We start from the raw sequence: 13,054 nt of genomic DNA, 5'->3' as shown, positions 1-13,054 counted from the left end.
TCTTTTGTTTATTTGATTGATATTATCAGGTGTTATTAGGCTAAACCACTGGAGAATGCTCCTCAGTCCACTTAGTGTCTGTAAATAATAAATAAAAATAAGAGGTTAAATATTGTTATTTTGTCTTGTTTCTTTTGTTTATTTGATTGATATTATCAGGTGTATCCGATTTAGTGGAAGTAAAAGCAAGATAATTTGTTATATATTTTCAAAATATGGGGTTTTCCAATTTTTCCACACAATATGCTCAGTATCCCTTCCTGTAAAAATATATTTCAAAGATTTCCATGCTATTGAATTCACAGTCAGTTATACTTTATCATATGGTGTATTATACTGAATTAAAACTGAAACAAAAATACAGGTATACTTTTCAGTCTTCTAAAACCTACTTTAAATTAGTTTTGGCAAACGGTTCACAATATAGAACCAAGAGAAATGGTTTATGAGAAGTAAAAGATGTCCGAGACGTAGATCAAACTAAATAACGATCTAGTAACAAAGTAATTTCCAACAGTATTGATTTCCGTGTTATTGAAATCAGCAGTAAGTGGGTGATTGTTGACTTCATTGATTACATTGTTTTATTAACGGATATAAAATTGTTTGAGCAAACGTTTGTTCATATAATTGGTCTTTTCAAGAGAGATAATGTAAATCATCATAATTATCATATGGATTTCATACATTTTATAATTAATCTAATTAGTTGTTATTACTTATCATATAAAATTGGAACATAAACAAGGTGAAGCTAAAGTAAGTTATTCAAATTCATTCTACATAGGTTAAAATTTATATATTTTAATTTATTAATAATCAGTAAAATCAAGAGGTGTTAACTAAAATCAATATTCGTGTTTTCATATCGTTGACTCAGAAAGAAAAACTAACCTGTTTTCCTCTCTCCAAATAAAATAGTAAAATCGACGATCCCTGTAGACAGTTCGCTGCGCAGAAAGTGTATACGGTAACGATGGAGTAATTTTCTTGATACCACAATCAAGACCCCCAAGTTATACCGGTTAATACTAGTATACTGTAGACTGCAAACTCCATTCTCTGAGAAAGCTGGATAAGTATAATGAATAACATCCTAATTAAAACGTTTGCTGGAATCAAATTCAACAATTATCACTAATTATGATATAATTTATATTAGTTATTTATTGTTATTTTCATTAACAGCATTCGTTAGATCATTTATTGAATCGAACGTTATTACCATTTAATTTAATTTTTCATTGTTATACCTTTATTAGAAAGATTGTTTAGCATTATTAGACTAATTTATATTCCCTAAACTGACCGAACCTCGTGAGATATTACTGGGATTGTGGCCGAAAATACAGTTAACCGTGAAAGTACCCAATTAACCCAACTGATAAAACAATGCATTGCAATTGTTATGGTGTGATCGCCTTTTCCAAGCTAATTATAATCATTCTTCGCCAGCTTTGAGATGGCGTTCACACCGTAACGACGGGCCTATATAAATAGTGTTCTGACCAAAACTGCGTTTATTGTGTCCCAACCATCCTGGTGAGCTCAGGATTGAGCAAGAAGTATCGTCGGCAATGAATACGGTGAACACAGTCTGGCTGGAATGCTATTATTATACATTCTTCTAAATCTTGAAAATTCCTAAGGGACTAGATAGAGAATGTAGTGTTGAAAATATAATAGGACTATTACTAATGTCTTATGACAAGTATAATTAATTATAATGTATTCTAATCTTTATTAGTAGAATGTAAGAATAATATATTCAGTTAGTTATGCTGATTAATAACTTAATAGCAGTTATCGATGTAAGAAGTCAGCCGTGAAGAGGATGCAATCAACGAAATGTTAAGAGTTAGTTAAACCAAAATACACCAGTCTGCATTTCGATGTTAAGAGTTAGTTAAACCAAAATACACCAGTCTGCATTTCGATGTTAAGAGTTAGTTAAACTAAAATACACCAGTCTGCATTTCGACATTTGAGGCTATAATTCACGAATCGTTCGTTCTCATTAATATCTTACGTGTCTGTGCGTCTGTTGAGCCAAAAATATTCTACATAACACGTTTATCAGTATTAGCAACAATATAAGATAAAACTTATTAAATAATAATAACTGTTTAATCAGCTTTTAGTTTATTCGTTTGTTGAAGCTTTAAATTTCCGATCTTTCCAAGCGTTTTTATAAAGAATGCAAAAGGTGATATTATTAAGAAATTAGTGCAAAAATGTAAGCATTTTAAAAGTTTTATTAAACTATTTTACAAGAAGATTTTTAGGCACGACATTTTAAATAATTTTCTGCATTGCTGAGAAGGATAATTCACTCAATAAACAAAGTGTACGAAGATAGTGAACTTTACATGTAAAATTGATTCATAAAACCGAAGAGCGTTAAAAATGACCACCTAATCATAACAGGTAATCCGCGTGAACAGCTCTTTCTATGTGCTGTCCTCCGGTGGGATATTGGTAAGTTACAGACTTACAACATTAAAATCAGGGGTTCGATTCCCCGCGGTGGACACAGCTGATGGCCCAATCTGGCTTTGCTCTAAAAACCAAACAAATCTATACACTGTGTTATTATACTTTCAACCATCGTGTATTTCAGCTGTTGTTCATGTTCAAACCTGGTAAAAAAAATGTCGGTAAACTTACTTGTACTGTACTGTGCTGTCCAGGTGTATATTTTTGACTCTTAACGATTTCCTGACGAAGTAACACTGCACAATAATCTGGATTCCAAAGGAAGTCTACAAGACAAACATAAATAACGTATTATATCAAAACGATGAATATTGTTCAATACTTTACAACAACAAAAAAAAACCCACAAGGAAAATAAAGTAATCCTGCAGTAGCAAAAAGATAAAAAAATAAAATGTTAAATGTTATTCTCCATGTAATGTCGAGACGGTTTAATCTTCTATGTGATATGTCTACTCCCATCCCTATCTTGTTTCAAGTTCAGTATCCAGCCCTACATAGCTTTTTTTATTTAGCTATATTTTTCCTAATACTTGTTTGTTTAGTTTTTTATAAAATGGTGTATGTGGGTTACTAGGTTATAGAGTGTATTCTAAAGCTTTATCAATTTGCAATAATAATGTAGGTAGTCAAAGATCGTGAAGACTGTTTTGCTCTATTAAATGATGATAAAATTATAGTTACTGCTAGAACTAGGTAGGCGCTAGGCCTGTTGAAGAAAGATGATGATGAACGAAAATAAGAAATCTCGGTTTTGGCTATTCGCCTGTTTTAGACTTTGGGACGCTCTGGATAACTGAAAAGCGGCATATACACTGGAGATAGAACGACTACGCCAGGTAGCTCTTCATATTTAGCTACCGATGACCTGTAGAGAAGCAAATCTAGAATCATTTTTTATTGCTATAATTTGGGCGTCTGTGCCATCCCTACATAGAGAATGCTAGCGCACTCGCCGACAGTGAACGGATATTTATAAATCACTGAGCACGAACCTTCGACATGTATGACTACTAAATCACTTTTACTTTCATATTTGATTTAAGAAAGTAGTTCCCATGTCTTAGTGTGATATCCAAGTATATCATGTACTTTAATGATACAGAAACTTTCATGTAGTTTGTTTCCATACAGTTTTGGCATGAAAACACTGGCCCAAAGAACCAATGGAATGCTTCCGTTCGAGCATGGCTTTTACCCCTTATCGTTCTCTTTATTATTCGCAACAAATTTTATTTCCCCTGCTTGTGAACATCTAAAGGCGTCCTTTCGTTAGTTGAGGAGACGAAAGACATTGGTATGTTTAAGACTGAGAACGTTAAGAGATAGTGATAGGTCGCTTATTGACGCAATCAAAAGACACAGAAACCGATGGTTTCGTGCGAGCGTGAAACCTAGTTATCGAAGTCTTTTCTACTTGGTTTTCATTGCGACTGGTTCTGCCGAGAGTCAACTCGAGGGAAGAAAAGCTGAAGATCTAGTCATGACAAAATACCTACCGTAGCATATACAGCATAATGTGCTAATTATATCATATACAATATTTATGTGACATGATATATTTTCTTTAAAACGACTTACGACTAATATCAACTTATACGGTTGAACGTCCGTGAGAGTGCCTTGATACCGATAACTGGTTCAAACTCTGGTCATGATACTAGACCTAAGTTCCATTTATTTATTTATTGTCCCCCGATCACTCAGTAGGATGCTTGAGGAGTTATAATGCTAAAACTCGGGATTCAAACTCCGGAGGTGGGCACAGTGCGGATAGCCAATCGTGCAGCTTTGCACTAAAAAAACAAACTCCTTAGAAAATAAATATCAATGAAATTCCTAAGAGAATAAGGACAGTTTCTCTACATTTTTAGTATTTAAGAGCTAACAGTTTCTACCTTCCATTAATATGTCTCACTGAACCGTTCTGTACGTGTTCATACGGAGTTGAAACTTTCAATAGTACAATTTAAATTTTACACACTTCAATTTTGTTTACACATATGTATGTAATGTTGTATTTTAGCTTACCGTTTCTCCTAATAATTGGATATTTTAAACCATGTTTCTCTCACTTGGCTAAAATGTTTGAGCATTATGTAATAAATACAATCATTATTATTAAGATGGAATACAACTACACTCAGTGATGTCAAAGTGAGAAATTCATGTTATATTAAACATCTACATATGTAATTTACATAATGATACAGGTTCTTTGGACATCACGAACAATTCATTAGAACTGCAAACAATTTTATCAGACACCTGTAGAAAGATGTGTAATTCAGCATTTCACATATCACAACCAAACCTTACCAAAACATATATAACAACAAAATATAACATCGAATTTTTATAAATAGCGTCTGTAACCTTATGTCAGTTCATATTAAACATTCAGTACTCGTTTGATCCTCTTCGTACTTTAATAATCTCTGCAAGGATAGGAGGCATGCTGTCGAAGAGGTTATTGAGGGATGATTTAATCACAACTTGTCACTAGAAGGCGCTGCTACTCAGTTACAGCAACTGGTTTAGGGTCGTAGTTAGCAGTGTTTCAGATCAGTTTTACCCAACAGTTCTCAATAGCATTACAATCTGGAGACTTTACTGGCCATAGAAATCTTGTAACGTTCTCTTGGTTGAGCTAATCATGTACAATACGTGCACTGTGGGTAGTGGCATTGTCATCCTCCAACGTGAAGGTATTGCCAAACCTTGTCCTAGAATATGGCACAAATATCGTCTCCACGTGATGCCTGTAGGAGGTGCCTTTGACGTTTCCCTGGAGGATATGAAGAACAGTTTTCTACTACGATGCATAGCTGCCGAAACATGTACTGCGCCACCTCCTGTATGTTCCCAGTGAGAAAGACAGTCTTCCCTCATTTGTTCTCCAGGTAAATAACGAACAGAAATCACAAAATCAGCTTTAAGAGGCCGGAACTTAGATTCATCTGAAAAGATGACATGTCGCCAGTGTTCTAACTGTAAGTTGGCATGCTGTATTGCCCAAGTAACACAATGACGGCGGTGAATTCTCGTTAATATCGGTTTGCAGATAGCCATTCTTGCAAAATAACTTTATTTATCAGTCTCCTATTCACTGTTATGGATACCCTGGAGTGAATGTGTTCATGCTATTCCCGTTGTAAGGTGTTGCAAGATTTCTTTCGTCCTTGAAGTGTTAATCTGATCAAAACACGGTCGTCTTAAACAATGTTTCCTGTGGTCCGATGACATTTCAGGATTCTGTATATATTACAATGGGGTACCCTACTATTCTGGCAATGTTGTTTACTTCATACCAGTTCTGGACAGTCGAACAATTTGACGCCCTATAACTTTTGGCACGTAACAAAGCATGACCCTACACCAAGTACAGAGAAACTGTCTGAATAAATCGTTGATTTGTTTCGAAAAACATTATACCAAAAACACACCATTTTATACAAAACAGATGTGTATGTCTGTTTTGATGAACAAATGCTCAGAACAACTTATACAGACCAGAATTACAACTCGTACATGCTTGTCCGATTATCCGCTATCTTCTCTATTACTACTCTGGTATTTAGTTAATAACTTACTACGTTATTTCGCCAACAATAATCGTATTTAAAATGTATTACATTAAGATACATTATACAAGAAGTAACTTGCCTATTCAACAAGTAAATGTGATATTATAAACATCAAATGTACATTAAAAATTTCTAGTTTTCGTGTTTTAGAGATATTTCAATAATCTCTTATACAAATAATGTAAAACAACATTATCGTCCGTAATATTAGAGGTAAAAATGATACTAAAAACACAATTTTTTTATTATACTGATCTTTTAACTTGAGTTACAATGGTGTCGGAATGTGGGGTAATGCTCCCACATCCAATACAAGGAGTGCCAGCACCCACCACGGTCTCCCACTAAATTTCAATAGATTTAGTGTTTCCCTAGCCTGAACTGAATTTTTGGTCCAATATAATGATTCATCATTATAAACAGATAAAGATTAGAAAATGAATTTGGAAGCTGCAGATAAAAGGTCGAAAAGATAGGATGAAGAGATTAATTAAGGTCGTGTAGGTTGGTCATTAAACTGTTTACCTGCACGTTATTTTACTTGTTTTTATCTCTCTCTCTCTAATTTCCACCATATCTACAGAATCAAAATAAGTCCAGACTTCTATACAAATTAAAAAATATTTCCAAGGGAGCGCACTTCTGAAAATATTGATCGCTTTTATCCCTTCTCATTACCAACTCCACCTTTTGTTTTCGATTCTATACCTATAAAATGGTATAGTATAATAAGGAAAAATTGTATTAACAATAAATCGTTTTATTCATATTATCATGCTACATCTAACAATGTTATGTACTGAAGCATCGGATATCAGTTACTAATGTTTGTTTTCTTTCAGGATAACAACTCGTTCTGAAACAGGTAAAACAGCAGCTGAAGAAATGAAGTCTTATTAAAGGAAAACCAACAGCGGTGCTCTCATTAAATTGTAACATTACACACACTTTGTTCTTTTTTTCAGTACTCAAGATTATTCCTAATTATGGATATGAGGTATTAAAGAGAACCACAATGTATTTTGTTGTTATTTTTAGTTTATTTTTACTGCCCATAGTGTCAAAAAGACAGTACATAATAAGCCATTGCATAAAACTAACTTTGTCAAAAGCAAAGAAAAGATAATACGATATAAATATTCTAAATCATAAGCAATAGAAATAAGCTGATGATGCCGACTAGTTATAAAGGGAAACAAATACAATACTGTATCGTAACAAAAATAAAATCAAAATATAATCACAGTAACAACAAGTAACAAAGGGAAACAAATATACTACTGTATCGTAACAAAGAAAAAGAAAATCAAGTAGCAACAAAAGTGAAATATTGTAACAAATAACAAAGGGAAACAAATATATTTGATCGTAACGAAAAAAGAAAATCAAAAAGTAACAACGGTGAAGTAACAAACAACAAAGTGTCACGAAGTAAATAAAAAAATGACAACATTAACTGCACATAACAACAGCATACCTTAATAAAGAAAACAACTGTGCATGGTGCTAACACTTAACATGAAAAACGCGAAACATCAATCAAAATCCATATGTTTGTAATTACAAGCATCACAGGATCAAACGCCAAAAACTGACGAAGAATGAGAGCAACGTGGTTACATATCACAATAGTTGAGAGATGCACCTTCGGTGGGTCAGCGGTAAGTTTACAAACTTACAACGCAAAAATCTAGGGTTTGATTCCCCGCGGTGGACATAGCGGAGATAGTCCATTATGTAGCTTTGCGCTAAAAAAAGCAAAACATAAAGCTTACAGATGTTTCAAGCAACAAATTGGTAGCAGGTTCACTTTGATTCTCCATCTTGAAAGGTTCATACGTACTTTCACTGCTACTATTACACAAACATAATTAGAAACAATGACTTAGTGTAATGAAAAGGTAACTGAAAATAGAAAACATACTTAGAAAATTAGTGTAGTCAACAACTCACCCCAGCAATCTTCATAAAGAAGCGTAGATAATGCACATTTCAGACTGGAACCCCAAGTTATGCGCTCTATACTTTCAGTAATAAGTAACAACAACAGCACACGGTATTAGTTTTCACTCTCTGTGCGGTATACACGATGGTTTCTCGTATTATTTCATATGCTATAGAACTATGAAACTACTTACCAAGGCGCAGACAGATGAAGGGACAACAACAGTATATATATCACATATCTCTCCGCTAGCCAACAGCATTTCCCACTCAGATAACCGGAAGGATTGATACCCGTAGCCACTTCAATAATAAGGATAGGAACCACGTAACTAGCTCCACAATACCAGCCCAGCCATGACAGGTTGTTATCACAGACAAGAAGTAATAAATGGACAGCATCCGCTAGTGTCCATACGAACACTTGTAGCACAAAGTAGTGCAGAAGTCCAGCTACAATAAAACAAATAACTTTGTCATTGTCATCTGCCTCGTTCTGGACTAAGATAATTACCTCGGCCAATAGTAGAAATACGTAGATGTGTTTGCGGCTGGTGAATAAATTCTTTTTAAAATCTCTGGAATAGAAATTTAAAGTAGAATAATTAAATACAAATACTCGCGGCATTACATGAATTATTTTCTTTATCGAGAATAGGGTAAAATATCGTATTTTCAGTACACTAGATAAGCTGAAAGAGGCTTAGCATAGTAATGACATCAAACTGAAATGTAGTGTAAAAAAGTAGTTCCCTGGTAAAATATTTTGCTTGTCAACATAAGCAGTTTAACCAGATATTCTTTAGCCTTGTTACATTTTTTGATAGATAAATAAGTATTATAAATCCTGATATATATATAATAGCAGTGTTTAGCTTATTACTTACGTTAATCTACTTACATTGTGTTTACACGCGTATATTGTTCTCACCTGATTAGGAATAAGATAATTAACGTTACGGCTAAGCATCCGATTGATACAACACATCCACACCAGATGGAAAGTTTTGGAAGGACATCCGTTTCATCTGTCTGTTTAAACATTTCAGTATGTGACTTTTTTATTTTTTTTGCTCAATTTATTGACCATATTAAAGTAAATTACACATAATAATGAAACATGTTTGAATTCTTATGAGATTTTAACTCAAAAAATCACAATATGATTTACGATTCCAAATTTATATGCAGTTACTCCCAACATATGGATAAAACTCATTTTGATGAGGTTTTTCATCCTGAAGCATTCCATTTTAAATACATTTTAACATTTTGATTCCAAGTTTACGAGCAAGATACCAATTACTACACCGTAACTATCAATTCCAATATTCCTGCGAACATGATATAAAGACAGAGAAAAAAGTTCCAAACATTGTTCTAAAACTCTTCTCAATTTCCTTACAGAATTTCAAATACCTGGGTTACAGATTAAAAAAATCGATGCTAGCAATTAATAACATTCTTGATTATTCTTAGATCTTATTCGCGGTAATATAAATTAAATGAAAAATACAGTCAAGGTTCAAAGCACAGATCGGTTAAAAGTCTGGATTAAAGAATGCGGCAAATACAATTAAGGAATAATTTATTCTACTGGTTCATAAAATATGTGTTTCTTCGTGATTAAAACTAAGAGAATGCCATAAAAGTTCCAGAGAAACTGAAAGAGGGGCAAACAGTTTGGTTTAAATTTCGTGCAAAGTTACACGAGAGCTATTTGCGCTAGCCGTCCCTAATTTAGCAGTGAAAGACTAGAGGGAAAGCAGCTAGTCATCATCACCCACCGCCAACTCTTTGCTACTCTTTTGCCAACGAATAGTGGGATTGACCATCATATTATAACGCCTCAATGGCTGAATGGGCGAGCATGTTTGATGGGACGGAGATTTGAATCTGCGACCCTCAGATTGCGAATCAAGTGCCCTGACCACCTGGCCATGCCGGGCCTCAGGAGCGAACAAACAGGATTGAAGGTTTCAATCTTACGAGATTTAGAGAGAGAAAAAATGAGATGTATAATTATTTAATCACTAGAACTAAATTGAAACTTTCTAATCAGTAACATACCAAATAGGTGAAATAATAAAGGCATTGAACCGTTTACCTTGGGTGATGACACGGAACCGTTTACTTTAGGTGATAACATTACTTCCATCAATAGAGCGAAGTTCGTCAGATGATTACATAGGCAAGTGTTATGAGTCAGGTTTGTGGATTTCAACCAACACCCTTCTTTCCCCCATATTCTGAACAAATCAAGGTTAATATTTTATTATCAGATTTGTATTTCTAGTCTTTCTTCATCACAGTGTGCTCGCAGTTTTTAAACACACGTAATGTATTTGTTTAATTATAATTATACAACAGTAAAAGTAAAAGTTTCGCAAAAGCAACCATAATAATCTAACGAATTGGTAGTTTCTTATGTTTAGATATTAGATCAAAATATATATGTGTATATAACGCACTGGCTAGCAGCACCCACCGTCATAAAAGCCTTGTCCGACTCTCTGAGCAGAATAAATGGATTGGGTGTCGCCCTTATAACGCTCACACAGCTGAAAATACAGATCGTGTTCAGTAAAATTATGTCTCGAGCCCTGAACCTTCAGCCCGCAGCCTAACACGACAACCAATAGGCTACGGCCGGTCCTTCATGGTTAGGCCTCAACGATTTGATTTTTCTATCTCTTATAAGGCAAAAACTTGACCCAATATGGATAAACTGTTACCTAACAACATATGTACAATAAATAAAGCAATATAAACGTCAAAAAATAGTTTCGTTGTAGAAATACAGTTAAAAGAAGAAAAACCTTATTTTATACGACAAAATGCCCCCAGTGACACAGCGGTTATGTCTGCGGACTTACAACGCTAGAAACCGGGTTTCGATACCCGTGGTGGGCAGAGCACAGATAGCCCTTGTGTAGCTTTGTCCATAATTAAAAACAAACAAACAAACGAGAAAAAATATATTAAGTAGAAATTAAAAAGAAGCAACTGATCTGAATTTTTTTTATAATCTCAGCCAAAAATTGTAACCGAAACTAAGCTGAAGTTTTGACACCAAATTACTAATAATCTTAAAGGAAAAAACCTTTGGGCATTTTAATGAAAATTGAGTCCTACACAACTAAAGGCTTTAACGTAGAACCTTTTTTGATACAGTTAAATCTTTCGTTTATTATATTGTTTTTAAGAATAATTTCTTTCCCAATAAAATCCATTTAAAGACATGACATGAAACAAAAAGAGACTTCTTGGTTGTCTTCTTTTTTAGCCTAATAATTAAACTTTAGCTTATTTTTGTTAATTACGTAGGATACGGTATATGTTGTATATTCTTAAAGTTTAATTCTGTTTACGTATATAAATCTAACATTTAATCAAATACAAAATTTTAATAAAGATCCCATAAGAAAAATTTTGCAACTTAATACTAATATCATTTTAGAAATTTTGTTTCTGACTCACTCATGAAATTGCTCGTAGTAGAAGAAAGTTATTAGTTGTCCTTACTGACAAATAGACTATGCATTTTCTCATAATGAACACTACATTTATGACAAAAAAGAGCCAGTGATTGAAATTCCAAATTAATTACGTGAAATCACTAACCCTTGATTTGATTAAATTTGTTAAAGCATAAAAGCCTTTTACCTTGATGAAAAATCCCAGAATACACAGCATAGATTAGTCACGTTCTCTTCCTGTTGAAACAGAGAATTATTAATACTGACGTAAGGAATCTTTGCTTGTTTAGCTGACTGAATAATGATAATAAACATGAAACCAAAATGCGTTTTGAAACTAAATCGGCTTGAGTGATTAAAATGATCCAATCAGTTGGGTAGTATCTTTCTAATCAAAAAAATACTAAAAGAACAATTTAAAAGTTATTACAATTGAGGCCTAAGTAAACTGTTCAGTATATCTTAAGTATATTTATTAAGTATATCTTAATAAAGACTTGTGATTGTTTAAGATGAAGTTGCCCTCATGCCCTAAGCCACCAAGAACGGTCAACGTTTCCGTTAACACGTGATACTACAGAATAGTTCCCCTGTCTAAGGCACTGTGCTAATTCAAGCATGTCATTTGATTCAAGACACATTATACCATGCGAATGTTCTCATAACTCGTGAATACATGGCAGCTCAAATGGAATTTAATAATCTTGAAATAATACCCCCTTTCCCTAATCAGTTATAAGTAGTTAAATTCCAACTACTGAATATTTCCGTTACGCTGACACATAATTTGATTGACCTATAACCTGAATTGCAGGTATCCCATTGAGAAACGAGAAGTCAAAGTTCAATTAAAATCGTGCTTAAAATGACAAGAAAACACCAACAACAAAATATTTATAATCCTACAAGTGGACACACCGATTCATTTATATACAATAGTTAATTGTTTTAAAAAATACGTTAAACGAAGTTGAGCTAATCAAACAAACATTGATCCCAGTATTAGTCATCCAATTATTGTGTTGGTTTTGTTACTACATTAAAGATTAAAACAAAGTACGAGAAAGACAAAAAAGAACGTTCTATGATAATTTGACGTTTTAAAGTGTACGTTTCAATATAATAAAAACTGTCTTTATAGAATAAAATCTATGTTTTAAAACAAAATTCCATTATCAGGATTATGTTTTTCATGACAACCAACCATCTTCATAAAATTATTTACAAACCCCAAAGCTCAAGTTAGAAAAAAACGAATGCAAAGTTTCTTGTGATGCACACACACACGCACATACTTGAGATATTAACCATATGATATTAACCATATCGACTATATTCAAAGTAAATTCTGCCCAATTTCTGTAATATAGAGACTTCCTGAAGTAACACGTCATTGGGTATTAAAAGCTCGTGAAAAATGTTTTATTGCTAACTATCGACATTACTGCTGTCGGGGCCCGGCATGGCCAGGCGGTTAAGGTGCTCGACTCGCAAGCTGAGGGTCGCGGGTTCGAATCCCCATCACACCAAACATGCTCGCCCTTTCAG

The 13,054-nt window shown here is 33.7% G+C and overlaps 1 protein-coding gene across 2 annotated transcripts in view; it reads right to left on the bottom strand.

Moving 5' to 3' along the window:
• Positions 1–960: 960 nt before the first annotated feature.
• The window catches only part of LOC111085494 (latrophilin Cirl-like), a 17,606-nt gene continuing 5,512 nt past the window's right edge, over positions 961–13,054 (bottom strand). Inside the window, exons 3-5 of one of the 2 annotated variants that reach the window (XM_022384319.1) lie at positions 11,694–11,743; positions 8,959–9,059; positions 8,323–8,480 (exon numbers count right to left, since the gene is read on the bottom strand). In XM_022384319.1, the coding sequence (XP_022240027.1) occupies positions 8,990–9,059; positions 11,694–11,743 (120 nt within the window). In that variant the 3' untranslated portion in view covers positions 8,323–8,480; positions 8,959–8,989. Of the gene's footprint in view, positions 1,072–2,667; positions 2,763–8,322; positions 8,481–8,958; positions 9,060–11,693; positions 11,744–13,054 lie in introns of those variants that run through there. The other variant, XM_022384318.1, reaches the window with a different exon arrangement.

This window comes from Limulus polyphemus, unplaced genomic scaffold (assembly GCF_000517525.1).
Source record: "Limulus polyphemus unplaced genomic scaffold, Limulus_polyphemus-2.1.2 Scaffold425, whole genome shotgun sequence".
Taxonomy (NCBI): Eukaryota; Metazoa; Arthropoda; class Merostomata; order Xiphosura; family Limulidae; genus Limulus; species Limulus polyphemus.
The sequence above is the reverse complement of the archived record's forward strand: the minus strand, read 5'-3'. Positions and strand labels throughout refer to the sequence as shown.